The 15467-nt window shown below is 52.1% G+C and overlaps 1 protein-coding gene across 2 annotated transcripts; it reads left to right on the top strand.

Moving 5' to 3' along the window:
* Positions 1-1643: 1643 nt before the first annotated feature.
* CSRNP1 (cysteine and serine rich nuclear protein 1) lies at positions 1644-12644 on the top strand. Of its 2 annotated transcripts, none has more exons than XM_084282172.1 (5): positions 1644-1801; positions 7436-7631; positions 9773-10032; positions 10168-10464; positions 11413-12644. In XM_084282172.1, exons 2-5 carry the CDS (start codon positions 7460-7462, stop codon positions 12394-12396), a joined length of 1713 nt encoding a protein of 570 aa, XP_084138298.1. In that variant the 5' UTR covers positions 1644-1801; positions 7436-7459; the 3' UTR covers positions 12397-12644. The 2 variants fall into 2 exon arrangements, with proteins under 2 accessions (XP_084138298.1, XP_084138297.1); XM_084282171.1 differs by lacking the exon at positions 1644-1801 and adding an exon at positions 1995-3254.
* The last annotated feature ends 2823 nt before the right edge of the window (positions 12645-15467 follow it).

Genomic DNA, 15467 nt, shown 5'->3' on the forward strand with positions numbered 1-15467 from the left:
AGCATGCCTGTGGGTCACCAAACAGTTTTGGGATCTGAATTCTCTAAGGCATCCAAATGAATTTTGGTGTCTCAGCATGGCTATAGGTCCCCAGCCCCTTGTGGGATCTAAACACTGAGGCATCCAAATACATTTTTGGGTCCCAGAGTGGTTGTGGGTCCTCAACTCCTTGTGGGATCTGAACACCCTGAGGCATACAAACCCATTTTGGGGTCCCTGAGTGATTGTGGGTCCCCAAATGCCATGTGAATTCTGAATTCTCTGAGGCATCCAAACTCATTTTAGGGTCCTGGAGTGGTTGTGGGTCCCCAAGCTCTTCTGAGATCTGAATCCTCTGAGGCATTCAAACCTATTTTAGGGTCCCTGAGTGGTTGTGGGTCACAGACCCCTTGTGGGGTCTGAGTATCTTGAAGCATCCAAAGCCATTTGGGGGTCCCAGTATGCCTGTGGGTCCCTGACCCCTTTTGGGATCTGAACACCTTGAGGAGTCCAAACCCATTTTGGGGTCACACGGTGGTTGTGGGTCCCCAAATGCCATGTGAATTCTGAATTCTCTGAGGCATCCAATCCCAATTTAGGGTCACAGAGGGGTTATGGGTCCCCAGGTCCTTGTGGGACCTGAACGTACAGAGGCATCCAAGCTCATTTTAGGGTCCCAGAGTGGTTATGGCACCCCAACCCCTTGTGGGGTCTGAATCCTCTGAGGCACCCATTTTAGGGTCTCGGAGTGGTTGTGAGTCCTCAAACCCTTGTGGGATCTGAATCCTCTGAGGCATCCAAACCTATTTTGTAGTCCCAGCATGCCTGTGGGTCCCAAACCCCTTGTGGGATCTGAATCCTCTGAGGCATCCAAACACATTCTGGGGTCCCTGAGTGGTTGTGGGTCCCAAACCCCTTGTGGGGTCCGAGTATTTTGAAGCATCCAAAGCCATTTGGAGGTCCCAGTATGCCTGCGGATCCCCGAGCCCCTTGTGGGATCTGAACACCCTGAGGTGTCCAAACACATTTTAGGGTCACAGAGTGGTTATGAGTCCCCAACCCCTTGTGGGACCTGAACGCACAGAGGCATCCAAACTCATTTTAGGGTCCCAGAGTGGTTGTGGGTCCCCGACTCTTTGTGAGATCTGAATCCTCTGAAGCACCCAAATCCACTTCAGGGTCTCAGAGTGGTTGTGGGTCCCTGACTCTTTGTGAGATCCGCATCCTCTGAAGCACCCAAATCCCTTTTAGCGTCTCAGAGTGGTTGTGGGTCCCCAAACCCTTGTGGGATCTGAATCCTCTGCAGCACCCAAACCCATTTTGGGGTCCCGGAGTGGTTGTGCATCCCCAACCCCTTGCAGGCTCAGAACACCCCGAGTCCCCCAAACCCATTTGAACCCCACCACAGCCTTAACCCCCCACACCACCCCACTTTATTTCCCCGATCGCCTCCCCACCCCCGTGCGGCCGCCACCCGGCGCCTCAGCGGCCCCTCAGGGGCAGCGCCCCCGGCGGTGCGGGCGGGATGGCGGCGGCGGAGCCACCCCGAGCCGAGCTTCAGCGCCCCGCCCGGGGAACGGAGGAAAGAAGGAGGAGGAGGAGGAGGGGGGGGAGAAAGAGAAGAGAAGCAGGAAACCGGGCGGGCCCGGGGCCGAGCCGGCCCCGCTCCTGTCACCGCCTGCGTCAGAGCCCGGAGTTTTCCACTGACGAAAAAGGGCAGCGCGGCGCGGCGCAGCCCCGGCAGCGGCAGAGCGGGAGGCGCCGCGCCAGGCACCGCCACTGCAGCCGGAGCTGCCGCCGCCGCCACCCGCCGCCTCCTCAGGTAAAGGGGTTTGGCTGGGTTGTGTGGGGTGTTTGGGTTGGCATTGAGGGGTTTGGGGGTGAATCCGTCACGGGGGGTTTGGGGGAGCGGGGTTTGGTTGGGTCCCCCCCCCCCCCCCCCCCCCCCCACGTCTTCGTTCCCAGCCGGGCTGGGGAGGGAGGGGGGGACACATCGGGGACACAACCGGGACACATCGCGGAGCTCCCCGGACCTCTTGGTTAGGATGAGGAATGAGGAGAGTCTTGGGGAGGCCCCGCTGAGCCCCCCTTAAAAAGAAAAATTTAAAAAAAAAATCATTTTTTAATTTTTTTTTTTTTTTGGAGGGGGGAGCGCGCCCCCCCGCCAGCTCGCGGCGATGGTGAAATAAAACCGGGGGTGGTGGTGGTGGAGGGGGAGAGCCCGGCAAGGCTCCCTCTTTCCCCAAACTCCCCGGCTCGGGGATGTTTTCCCGTCGCTACAGCAACACCTACCGGCGCCCCGACCGACCGACAGACCGACGGACAGACCGACGGACGGGGCGCCCCCCCCCGGGGGGCTCCTTCACCGCCGACCCCCGGTGGGGAGCTCTCACACCGCACCTGGGGGGGGGGAAATCAGGAACAAGAGCAGCGAAAAAAAACCCTCTCGAGTTCCCAAACCTCGCTTTAATTCCTCTTTTCTGGCTCCCCCCAGCGCCTGTCACCCCTCCGCCGTGTTTTCCCCGTGGGATGGGGCTGGCGTGCAGGGAGAAGCGGTGTCCCACAGCTAATTATTATTATTATTATTTTTTCATTTATTTTTTTTTTAAGATATTTTTATTATTTTCTTCCCCTTGCTTTGGTGCCGGAGCGTTTCTCCCTTTAATAATTCAGCGCAGGGACCCGCGGGCGTACACACGGCCGGCAAGGTAACGCACGGCGTGTACCGAGGGCAGGACGAGGATGGAAACCCGCCGTGAATTATTCATCAGCTGTAATCAAATAGAGGATTTTCCTAGACAAAGCACGCTTAGCTCCTTTCATATTTATTGCGGTGCAATCTGCGCCGAGTACATCTTGAAGCCCGCTTCGTCCGGGCCGTGCCAGATAACCTTTTAATGCCTTCGCTAATGTTTCTTATTTACCCTTCGGGCTGGCGGGGAGAAAGAAGGGCTTGGTGGCAAACCCCGTGGAGCTTTTTCTCCGCGAGCTTCCCAAAATATTGGCAGGAGCGAGCTCTTTTGCCTTGCTTCCCGGGGAAGGCGTTTCGCCCAGCCCCGCAGGAGAGCGCACTTGTGGCACCGCGAGCGGATCCCTGCCTCCGCGCCTGGGTCGTGCAGCGGCAGGAGAGGTTATTTTTAACCAGGGGAAGGTTATGAAACCTTAGACCCGGCCTTGGAGGGGGGAAAATCAGCTGGGCTGAACCGGACGGCCCCCGAAACTGGGAAGCGACCCCGCAGGGAGGATGCCCCAGCGGCGGCTGGGAACCCACGGAGGTAAATATGGCAGGAATTAAAATAGTTAAATGCATGGACAGTGAGTCGGTGCCGATAGCACGGGGGTGACGAAGTTGCCTGGAGGCATTGCCAGGCTGTGAGTTGGTGAGGATTTCGGGGTGAGGATTTCGGGGTGCTCAGCGCAAGGCTCAGCACCACGGCAGTTTTTGGCGATGCTCACGCCAAGGTCACCCGAATAAACCCCTGGAATAGGGGGGGGCAAAAGACTCCCCCGGGGTTCACTGCGCGAGTCGTACCTGGCTGAAGTGGGTTTTAAACCAATATTTATCCTGGCTCGAGGCGTGGAGCTCGTGGGGCTGGGCTGTGACCTCGACCCCATGCACCGAGATGAGCCCACCCGGCTGCCTGGGGATGCTGGTGCTCCTAGAGCCAGGAGGTTGGCTCTGAAAATATGTGCTTTTAGTGGATTGCACTGGTTGTTTGCTTTCTTTTTTTTTTTTGTTAACACAAGTTGCTTTGTGGAGGAAGAGTCTGCCTTCAGCTTGCGCGCAGATTTGGGATCCTTCCACCTTTTGGGATATTCCCCGGCTGGAAAAGAAGAAATTGCAAATATTGCCACGATACCCTGGAAGCTGCTTTGAGGAGCAGCAGAGCAAGCAAGGGTGCACTGGGAGAGGTTTCCTTCGCCTGCCTTGCGTGGCTGCGTGCGCTGCCCCATAAAAAGTGCAGATAGGGCCCCAAAATCGGGCGCCGAACCTCCTTATCTGCGGTATCTCTTTGTGCAGCCTCTCAGAACCAGCCCGAGTGGCCGCTGATAGTGGTTTTGGTTGCCTTCCTGCTCGCTGGGCTCAACAAATGCCAAGCCTTCTTAAATCTAAATTACTCGAAATATTTACTGTTGATACGTTGTCCCAGAGGAGGATAGTTAAAACGTTAATTCTTCGCATTCCTGCGTATTAGGGCTTTACCCTGCAACTCGCTGGCCGCCAGAAATGGGACTTAGCAGATTCGCTTCCCTTCCCCTGCCCCCATTAGACGCCCCCCCCCCAAAAAAAAAATAAAATGTAATGTTTGAAAAAAAAAGGAGGGAGAGAGGGAGAGAGAAAGAAAGGAATGCACATCTGGGCTAAATATTTGTTAGAAAGTATTCCCAGGATAGTGGGAGTTCTGGTGCCAGAGAGGAATTCCTGCGGGTTTGATCCATTGCATTATGTACTTGTTCCAAAAGCTGTTTTCAGTAAAATAGATGAGTAAGAAGTCTTAGCCAAGAACAGAATGTCTTTTTTGGCAACTAAAAGGAAGATAGGATTATTTTATTTCAGGTTATGTAAAAAAAAAAAAAAAAGAGAGAGAGAGAGAGAGAGAAGGTGGTAAAATCCTCCTGCGCTCCGTGCTGCTCGCAGAGATTTGCACCGCCGAGCAGAGATATTTTCCTTGTTTTTCACGGTGCTCTGCACATTTTTGTGACTTCTGTGCTAGGCACAAACACGGGCTGAAGTCTCAGGCTGGCGGCATCACCGCGGTTCAAATCTCCCGGCTGCGGCCGGCGGTTTCGGCAGCACCGCTCCCACGGCGCAAATTCCACCGCCGAGCGCTGGGGCGAGGAGGGGAGGGCACCGGCTGTGACCTGCCAGCTGAACCCCCGCCCAGAGGGTGTTTTTTTGGGGGGTAGATGCGTGAAAATATATTTTGTAAAATCCCCTCCAAAAAATAAATGATGGCACCATCCAAAATACAGCTTGGTGAGCTCTGGCTGGGAAATCCGGCTCTGCAGGTGACCCGAGCATCAGGGCTGCCTCGCCCTGCAGCATCACCCTTCTGCTCCCTTCTCTGGGAATCCTACAAATTGGGCAACCCCCTTATAAAAAGATGTTGTTTGGTGTTGGTTTTTTTTTTTGGCCCTGGGTAAAAGTCCTGATGCTCTTCAGGCTGGCAGCAATGTTCCCTTCCCGGCGCATCCCCAGAGGCAGGTTTTGGGGTGGAGAGGAGGGTGCTTGTGCTTGGGGAGGGCTGGCCCTGGAGGAGAGGACGGACAGACAGACAGACGGATGGATGGATGGATGTCAAATGGGAGATGGCATCGAGCAGAAGTGGCTCCAGGATGGGGTGAGCTGCACCAGAGCAGCGTCGCTGCCCAGGGACTCATCTCCAGCACCGTGACCTCGGCTGCTCCACCGTGCCCCGGTGTCCCCGCAGGAGGGGACGAAGTGGAAGTGACACCCGCCCGCCTTGCCCATTCGACTCCCATCCTGCTGGAGATCCCATCCTTGGACGAGCCAGGTGCTCCCTCCGTTGGCTGGAAGGTGGAGGTGGAGGAAGTGTCCTTGGAGCGACGAGTGGGTGTCCTGCGGTGCGAGCTGCTGCTTCCCAGAGTTTATTTTTGCAGTTTTTGGTCACTCCGTGTGGATGAGGAGACAGCGGTGCCAGGCAAACCTCCGCTTCAGGCTTCCCTTCAGACCCACTCCATGGATTTGGAGATTTCCTTCGCTCCTGGTTGTTTCTTAAAAGCAACAGGCAATGGAACAGGTGGAGGAAAAAAATGAAAAAGCAAGGAGACGTGAGGTTTTTGGGCATCGTGGCTGCCCACAAGCTCTGCTTTGCCAGAAGAGGGCTTAGTGCAGGTGCCAGGTAGGACACACTGCCACTGGAGGGCCGCCAGGGCCACCTTCCCTCCATCTGCTTTGGATGGAGGCCCAAAAACCCAACCCCTGGCACCAGCACCTGCAGCCCCAGGGCCACCGTTTGCCACCAGAAGGGGACGGCTGGGGGACCCAGGGGGGCAGCAGCCCCGTGGGCGCACGTTGCGGTGAATGATTAACTTCTTCCAACCCAGGAACGGCTCCATCCATCCATCTTTAACCTTTTAGGGGACTGCTGGCTCCTGGGAAGCTGTTGGTAATCGTGATTAATGAGCTCTGGGGCTTTGGAGGCACGGCGTACGCGCCCGTCAGCCTAGGTGTTATTGTGCAGCGCCGCTGAGATACCGAAAATCCCGTCACCAGGAGGTTCTGAAGGCTGTGCGGTTTCTGTGCTCTATGCTCAGAGCTGTCAGGAGAGCGTTGGTTTTGTGTTTGGGTTTTCTTTTTTTTCTTTTTTTTTTTTTTCTTGAGACGGGCTTAAATTAACTTCAGACATGCAAAAGAGGGTGAGAAAGTGATACGGTTACAGTTACGAGGAGCGAAATTGGGGGGAGAGTTTCACAGCAGGGTACGGGGACGTGGCCGGCAGCATCGTACCTGCCCTTTCACCACCCTGGTCCAGGGACATCAGGGCTCTGTGTCTGAGTCCTCCTGCTGTTATCCGAATTTCGGGATTGCTTTTGGCTGCGTGTGTTGCTGCTGGTTTTATTGCGGGGCTGGCAGGGAGCATCCCCCCTGGCTCCTCCTTGCTGGAGGCAGTTTTGGGGGAGCCCTTCCCACCAGCATCCCGGTGTCAGTGGGCTTTGATATCGCTCAGGCAAAGCGTGCAGCTCTGGTGCAATTTCCCACAAACTTCATAAAACCAAAGGTTAAAGCATGCAACAAAGTTGTGGGTTTTTTTTTTTCCCCCATTTTTCCTTTTATTTTTTCCTTCTCGAGATGAGCAGTGGAAAAGCATGCGGGATATTTCAGAATCTCGGCGAGCACAGAGCTCCTTTGTTTTTAATTAGCTGCGTTGTTTTTAATTGCTACTATGCTTGATGCATAACCCAGCCTAAACAAGAATAGCTTATTGAATGGGGGACTGGCTATGAAAGGCACCGTGAGGAGAAGGGCTGTTCTTCACAGTTGATATATTTGTATTTCAGTGCTTCATTTAATAAGTCTGTTTCCCCAGGGGGCTGTAGCAAGTAAATCACGCCAACAGATTGTTCTCTGCAAACTGGCTTATTTTTGTAATTAGCACGACGTTAAAGCTGTAACTGCACAGAAAGCGATCTGGTAAGGAGTTAACATAAAAGAATTAGTAAGCAAAACGTAATACTTATTGTTTGATAACATTTGTGTTGATTGAATTGGTTTCTGGACAGTCGCTTGTCTGTGATAGTTGTTTTTTTCTGCGGCGCCTTAAAACAGGAGAGGAAAGCAGCGGATGCACCATGGGGTGGCAGCAAGGTGTGGGTTTTGGGGGCACCTTTTGGGAATTGCACGTGCACGGCCGGATTGAGATGGTGCCAAAGCCTTGCTTGCAATTGGTGTTATTTCCCTTGCTTTATTTTGTTTTTCTCTCTTGCTTTCCAGTTATATGAAAGATACGGCGTCACCATGAGCGGGGTGTTGAAAAGGAAGTACGAAGAGCTGGGGGACGACAGCACCTACTGCTCCTCCTCCTCCTGCTCGCCCCTGTCCTCCTCAGCATCCTCGGGCTGGGACTCGGATGAGGAGAACTCCCGTGGAGAGAGCAAGCCCAGCTCTGCCTTAACGCCCAGCTTCACCCGTGAGTATCCCTGCCACCCACTTCCAGCTCTGCAGCCACTCTGGAAGCAGCCACAGTGCCTTTTCCCTCTCGTTGTGCTCATTTATCTCGTTTTCATACTCACCCAGGGGACTCTTCCTCAGCCCTTCCTCCCAGCTTTTGTCACCCGTTTGTAATTTTCTTGCCCAAGTCCAAATTTCTGGGAATTGGAGCCTGGAGGACGTGGGTGTGCAGAGGCACACGGGTGCCTCCAGGCCTGTGCTGTAGCAGCATCCGCCATCCTTCAGCCCTCTCTCAAGCTATTCAGCAGGCAAATATAGGACAGACAGCACAGCCCATAATGCTGGGTTTTCAAAATGGTTAACCAGTAGCCTAATTACCATTTCAGAGCCCGTTTCCTACATAAGGTGGGGACTTTGCCAAAGCACGCGACACGTTTGACATTGCCTCCGCTGTCAGTACAGATAAATGCTATTTTGTTTTCCCAGCATTATCGGTTTTGAGAGCTTTTAGGAAAACATGCAGAAGACAAGGTCATAAAATCCCTTATCTGCTGCGCAAAGGGGAAAACAAGACAATAGGGGACCATCTTCGTGGAGGAGAAATGGTCCAACCTAGTAAATTATGCTGAACGCCCAGTGTATGTAGCAGTTAAGGTCCACTTAGCAGACATACACAAACATGCAGTGGTCTGAAAAGGCTTTAGAAGTCTTGTAATAATAAAGAGGCTCATTCTTGCTTGTCTTCCCAGGTTTGGTGACAAAACAATGAACTTTTTGTATTCTCTGCCTCAATAGGAAAGGGTCAGGAATGGAAAAACAATTTGAGGTGGGGGGGGGAAGGAGAGAGAAGCAAATGCCAAAGTGCAGCAGCTCAGTCGATAGATGATCGCGGTGGTTAACTTGCCTTTTGATAAAGAGCTGATGTTTTAGGAGATTGAATCAAGGTTATTATGAAAAAGCAATGCACAATGCAAAGATAGCATCAAAGCAACAGCAGAGCCTGGTTTGAAACCCTCAGCTCGTGAGCAGAAGCTGCTGACACAGCTGGGTGAACGCTTTTTTTTTTTTTTCTTCTCATCCGAAACCGAAAAGCTGCGTTTTGGCAAGCGAGACCTGTGAAACGTGGGTGCAGCTAACTGTCCAGTCTTGCACTTTCCCAGCTCCGCCATCCGAGGAGCTCAGCTCAGTTCTGGCTGTGCCTTGGTCCCGTGCCAGGGAATCACCCAGCCCTTCCTGGCTGCTTTTCCTCAATTCCCACCCGTGCACTAGCAGCTAACAGCCAAAAAAAAAAAAAAAGAAAAAAAGCCAAATGCTGCATTTGTGCCTCGCTGATTCTCCTTCCTGACGTGCAAGCAGCATGCAACCCCTACTGCTGCGTTTTGCATTTGCTTTGTGCAGCTCGTGGAAACTCGCTGCCTCTGAGATTGCCCTGACCAATTAGTCCTCCCCCACTCGCTGTGTTTGCAGATGCAGAACCAGGTATCTCAGGAGGAGCTCTGCTCTAAATGGCGTGCAACGTGCTTCAGCAGCTTAAGATAAACCAGAGTCATGTATTGCCATGTTTACCCCGGGATCACCTGCGTAAAGATTAACATCTTTGCAGCTGCTCTCAGATGAGTCTCTGGAGAACAAACTATGGCTTCGTAGTTCCTCCCAGTGGATGGTGAAAGGAAGTACCAAAAGAAGAGACGTTTTGGCTTTTTTTTGGGCTCTGCCACGAAAGCCAGAGCTGCACCATGCTGCAGCATCAGTGCCCTGGCATCCCAGGAGTGGACCTCGAGGTCCTGGCTGCGGGGCAGCAGGCAGGGTGCTGTGGCTTGGAGCAGGGCAGGCGTGCGGGGTGGTTCAGTTACTTGTTCGTTCTGCTCTGCTGCACGTGAAGAATAAGCAAATGTGTGTTTCCTGGGGGGAAGTCATGCGGGAAGGAGAAGCAGCAGCCGTTTCTTAGGGTGAATCTGAGCAGCGACTCCGATGCACCAGGACTTGGCAGAGTTTTCTCACCATCCACATTCCCCCTCTCGATCCTGAAACACAAAATGCTGTGACCTTACCCTGTCGTGTCCCCATTGTGAGAGCAACTGTGAGCCTGTTTGCAATATTTTACCTCCATCTGCAGGATGGCAGCGCTGACTGAATGTTCTTTTCCTCCCCCATTTTTAGCCACGTCCATCCTGAAGAAATCCAAGCGGCTAAAGAAGAACAACGTGGAGTTTGACCAGGTCACTGTGTTCTACTTCCCGCGCTGCCAGGGCTTCACGAGCGTGCCGAGCCGTGGGGGCTGCACGCTGGGGATGGTGAGCAAGCACAGCTCCTCCCGGCAGTTCACGCTAGCAGAGTTCTCGAAGGAGCAGGAAAACGTCCGTCGGGAGAAACTGAAAGAGAAATTGAAAGAGGAGAAGTTGGAAGCCTTGAAATGGAAGGTGAGTGGCCAGGTCGGTGGAAGTCCCATAGGTGGCCGCTGTCAGGACAGATCTTCCCTTCCTCGTTTCTCCTGATGGTCTCTGCCTTGGTGTCCCCAACAGTTCCCTAATGTTTTGCCCATTTTGTGCCCTCAGCTAACCATGAACGGCACAAAGGAGTCGGAGGAGGCCAACCAGCTCACTGTCGAGGACATCTCTGACGACGACATCGACGTCAGCAACGTGGACCTGGAGGATGGCTTCTTCCTCCAGCCCTACCCCGCCAAAAAGAGGCGGGCGCTGCTCAAAGCCATGGGGGTGAAGAAGATCGACAAGGAGGAGAAGCGGGAGCTGCACAGCATCCGCCTGTCCCGGGAGGACTGCGGCTGCGACTGCCAGGAGGTCTGCGACCCCGAGACCTGCAGCTGCAGCTTGGCGGGCATTAAATGCCAGGTACTGCCCTCGCCGGCTCACATTGTCCCTGTTGTGTGCGTCTGTCCTCGGGGCAAAGCTAGGAGAAGGTCTTGGAGATGCTCTCCAGGCTGCTAGGCAAGCGCTGCTCGAAAGCATCCACCTCCCAAACCACACGTCCTGTGGGGATGTGCCAACGCACCCGCACGGAGCGTGGCAGAGAGAGATGGACCATGTGGGCTGCTCTTGGCAAACAAAAGCTTTTCGCTCCTCCAGCGAGGCGGCGATTTCCCCTCCTCCCCCTGCTGGTATTTTTGTTCCCCTCCTTGCTGCGTGTCACAGCTCCCGGTGCACTCGGGCAAACGTGGGAGCATCAGCGTCAGCCCCGCAGATCACAGCAGCAGGGTAATCCCATTATATGCAATTTAGCACCTTGTTTTTTTTTATAAATATTTTATATTTTTATGGGTGCCCACCCCGTTTTGGTTTTGGGGGCACGTTCCCTATTCCGGGTGCCGTTCCTATGCTGTGGTTGCACACTGGGGTGCTGCAGGGTGGGTGTGCACAGGCGTGCACAAGCGTGGAGTGCTCCGTGTGCGTGTCACAGCCCCCCTCTAGTGGCTGCTGACAGCTGGGACATGAAGGTGTCGCAGTTTGTCCTTCATCCCCTCCCTGAGATGAAGGATACGGATATTAAATACCGAGATACAGTATATTAAAATTCAAGTTTACCATTTACCTCTCTTTTTGGGGTGTATATTTGATTTGTTTTAAACCTTTTAAGGTTTTTCAGTTCTACCAGAATCCATCTTTTTATGACAACCTTCCGAAGAGCAGGTGGAATTTTTTTAATTGCTGTATTTTTTAGCTTGCTTTTACACCCCTCAGCCATTCCTTCGTGCTGCTGGGGTGGGTTCCGAGGGTGGCTCAAGGGAAGCTTCGGTTTGGGGTTCGTGTCCTCACCCCTGTGTCTCCTTTCCCCCCCTCCAGATGGACCACACCTCCTTCCCCTGCGGCTGCACCAAGGACGGCTGCGGCAACACCGAGGGCAGGATTGAGTTCAACCAGTCCCGGGTGCAGACCCACTTCATCCACACCATCATGAAGCTGGAGCTGGAGAAGCAGCAGCAGAGCAGCGAGGGGGTGGCGGAGGCCGAGCCTCCTTTCCGGGAGCGGCTGCCCCAGCTGGGCTGCGCGGTGGGGAAGGGACCCCTGGAGGAGCGCGCGGCGCCGCTGGCCCCCGCCTTCCAGTTCAGCCCCGAGCTGGAAGCCCTGGGGGAGAACAGCTGCAGCAGCGACATGACGGACTCCTCCCTCTCCTCCCACCCCAGCGAGGACCTGGAGGAGCCCTACGAGAGCCTCCCCTCCGACAAATCCCAGTCGGACGTCGACGACGACGGCTTGGCGCGCATCCTCCACTTCAACGACTCGGACGCCGAGGAGGAGGGCGGCCGCTGCCAGGACAACCTGAGCTGTTTCCACCCCGCCGACTTCTTCATCGAGGACCACGGCGGTGAGGCCAAGCCCGGCCCCGTGGCCTCATCCCACCTCTCTGAGTGCCTGGACGAGAACGCCAACCAGGACGGTGGCGGGATGCTGGAGGAGGCCGCCCACGCGCGCTGCGACGGGTTGTCCTGCTGCGCCCCGGCCCCGGCCGAGCCCTGCTCCAAGAGCTACGCCGACCTCAGCCTTTCCTCTGACTCCTTGGATTTCTTCCAGTCCTTCTCGGACTATAACTTGGGACCCCTTTACAACTCCTTGAAGGAGTACGAGAACCTCGATAACTACTCAGCGTTACAGTTTCAGTTTCCTAATTTCCCCGGCTTCCCGCAAGGCGGAGATCAGGGCTCCTGTTTGTTGGAGTCGCTCTTCGGTTTGTCCGAATCCGTCCCCGAAACCCCGGCCCCTTTCACAGACAATCAGCATTTGGAGGACGCCATCAAGTCGTCGCTGATGGAGACGGTGAAGGTGTGAGATGCCCGGGTACCCAGGGACGGGAAGGACCGGCAGCATCGGGGTGCCGAAACCAAAGCCGAAGAACGGTGGGATGGGCAAACTTTCAGTGACAGGATGATGTGCTATGTGAAAAGGAAAAACAAAAAATAATGAGACTTTCTGAGCAGACAAACTATTTTTGGTCTTTATAGAACGTGGACGTTTTGACATACTGCAGCTACAATCAGTTCTCTTGCTGTTTGTGCAAAAATTTCTAAACTTTCGTGATGGGGTGGGAGGGAGGGAGGGAGGAACAAAGACTTTCAAGTATGAATTTCCTTGTGTTTTGTATGCAAAGACCTGTTGAGAAATGCTCCTTGTGAACGTTGCCAGTCGTACACACAGCCCCTTCTAGAAACGTTTCAGTGTTGTGGGAACTTTTTTTAGACAACTTCTGAAGCTGTATTTATTGTGAAACTTTGTGATTTGCGTAAGAGCTAGCCCAACACGCTCTTGCGTTCAAATCCAAAAAGGTTTACAGAAGAGATCCGTACACTATATACATAATCATTCTTCATCTATTTATTGCAAATTCCAGAATTTAAATAGCCACCGAAGCTTGAACTAGCATGAAACCTTATTTAAATTGGTAATACCTCAGATGTATTATGTGTACAATCATATTTTTTGCATAATATATCTGTATTTATTTATTTTCTACCTGTAGTACATGAGTAGCACTGTGGTTTATCAGTGACCTGGAAGGGCAATAAGGTCTCGAAGTGGCACTCATCCTGAAGATGGCCCTGTTGTTTTAGTCTGGAAGGTGCTGGCTGTTTGGTCTTCACGTAACATTTCTACAAGAGCCGAATGCAAGTGGGTGGGAGGGGAGGGATGGGGGAAAGGTTCCTGTAGGGTTCTTGGATAGCTAGCCAGCCTTTCACAGACATGAGAACACGAAGGTGTCCAATATCCATGATATGGGGACCCTCAACTGCCCAAGAAACACAAGCTAGCTCAATCTAATCAACAAAAAACACCCAACCCTTTTCATAAATTATTTTCTAACTTATTTAACTTCCTAAGGATTTGGCCATGAGATCTTTCGGTGCCTGAATATGCAGAGGACCCGTCAGCAGGGGGGCTGGATCCTGGGACTCAGGCAAGCAAAGCAAAGGGCAGCAGCACCCTGCTCATACTTCTCAGCGAGTGCTCCTTAGGACTCCCAAATGTTGAGGGTATCGCAGCCCCCCAAACTGATGGTCCAGACTCTTCATTTTTATAGGTCAATTGGGTAAATCGAGTCAGGGGGAGGGATGTGAAGGTTGGTGGGTTATTTATTGTTTGAGTACGGTTGGAGAAGGAAGGAAAAAAAGAGCAATCAGTGTGTTTAGGAGGGAAATTAGAGGCCTCCTTGGCTTTTTGTTGTGGAAATCAGCCCAAGAACATGACACTATTTGGCCATGCCATGTAACTGGACCCAAAATCCGCACGCCAGTGATACACTAAGTGCCTACGCCAGCAGCGTGAGCAGCCGGGTATCGCGATGGGAACCCGCAGCTTTACATTGAGCCCCCCCTTACAAAGGGTGCAGAGCCACCCAGCTGGGGAGGGGACACCCCAAAAAGGGGCTTTGGGGTCCTTTCCCCCGGCTGAACCGCTGATATCCCTGCTGAGTGCTGGTTGGTACCTGCCCTGGGATGGACGAGCCCTGCCCGCTCCAGCAGGCACCACCAGCGCCCTGCCAGCAATTCGGGCAGCTTCTGGCGTACGAATATCGCGAAGGCTGGGTTTTATTATTATTATTATTAATTATTATTATTATTTAATTGTTCATCTTCTCTGGTATTGAGCCGGTCAACCTCGAAGCGTTGCTGACCCACCGCGTCCTCCCGCGAGGCATCGCCCCGGGGACATCCCCGCGGGCAGGAGGGCGACTGTAGGAATACTACTGGCAGATGGAGGATTTCCTGGAGATATATATATATAAATATATTATTTTTGTTGTTGTCGTCGTCGTCGTCGTTTCTTTCGACTGAAAATCCCCTTCAGTTATCTTCTAGGTGGTAGTTGCTATCCTTCAGACTGCATCAAACTCGCTGACCGTTGAGAGTCTGGTACCGTTCTGTATTTATTGGCACTAATATATTTTGTAACATTCCTCGGTTTCTCCGCATATATATATATTTATATAAAATATATACTTATATTTTATATATATATATACACAGTTTTTGTTTTTGTTTTTTTTTTTTAAATGAATGACGGGGATTGACTCCTGCCTTTGTGGATTTTTTTTTCTATAATTTATTCATTTTATTTGTGTTAGTGCCAAAAAAAAAAGAAAAGATTTTTTCTCTTTTTTTTTTTTTTTCCAAGGCACTGAATTGTAAATAATATAATTTTTTTTTCTTCTTTGTATCTGTGTAAAAAGTTGCCTGTTAAACATTTTAAAAACTGGGTATTTATTGACACAATCTGTAATTATCTAATGTATTGATTGAAACGCTTCGGTTTCAACATAGCTTTATTTTAGCTTTCTTTGTGTATATATTGTGATTATGTTGCTTAAAGGTACAAGTTAAAAAAAAATGCTTTATTTTTACCTTATCCATTTGCATTTGTTTAAAAAAAAAAAAAAGAAAAAAAGCATATTTGTCTACAGCTGCTGTCTCTCATTTCATCGAAGCAATATGAAGAAATTTCCATTACACTTTCAATAAAAGAACTTTGTTTGAATACGGCAGTGGCTTTGCCCTTCTTGCTCCTTCAGCATGGCTGTGTGTTAATTTTTATTCTATACAGTGGCTCAAAAACTTGGATGGTGGGGGTGAGTGCTGTATTGCATGTCACAGCTGTTCCATTTTCGTGTTTTTTTTTGTTGTTGTTGTTTTTTTTTTTACTTTTTTTGGACTGTTATTGAATGGAGGTCTCCTTGCCTTGGGGTTCCAACCCCAAAGAGTGAGATGGTGGCAGCCTTGGAAGGGGGGCATCCAGGTGGCCTCCAGGGGTGCCCCAAAGTCCCTCTGTTTTCTCCCAGGGATGGGGCTCCTCTCAGAGGGGCACCCAGTGCCAGGCCATCCCCGAGTTCTTGGCCTGGAGGAGGTCCA

The sequence above is a fragment of the Netta rufina genome, assembly GCF_964035555.1.
Source record: "Netta rufina genome assembly, chromosome: 2".
NCBI lineage: Eukaryota > Metazoa > Chordata > Aves > Anseriformes > Anatidae > Netta > Netta rufina.

What these genes read in the sequence shown, in the direction of transcription:
- CSRNP1 (XM_084282172.1), top strand. Translation starts at nt 7,460, where the DNA reads ATGAGCGGGGTGTTGAAAAGGAAGTACGAAGAGCTGGGGGACGACAGC. An exon ending in CTTAACGCCCAGCTTCACCC is followed by an intron (nt 7,632 to 9,772) that starts GTGAGTATCCCT and finishes CCCCATTTTTAG; the next exon opens with CCACGTCCATCCTGAAGAAA. An exon ending in TGGCGGGCATTAAATGCCAG is followed by an intron (nt 10,465 to 11,412) that starts GTACTGCCCTCG and finishes CCCCCCCTCCAG; the next exon opens with ATGGACCACACCTCCTTCCC.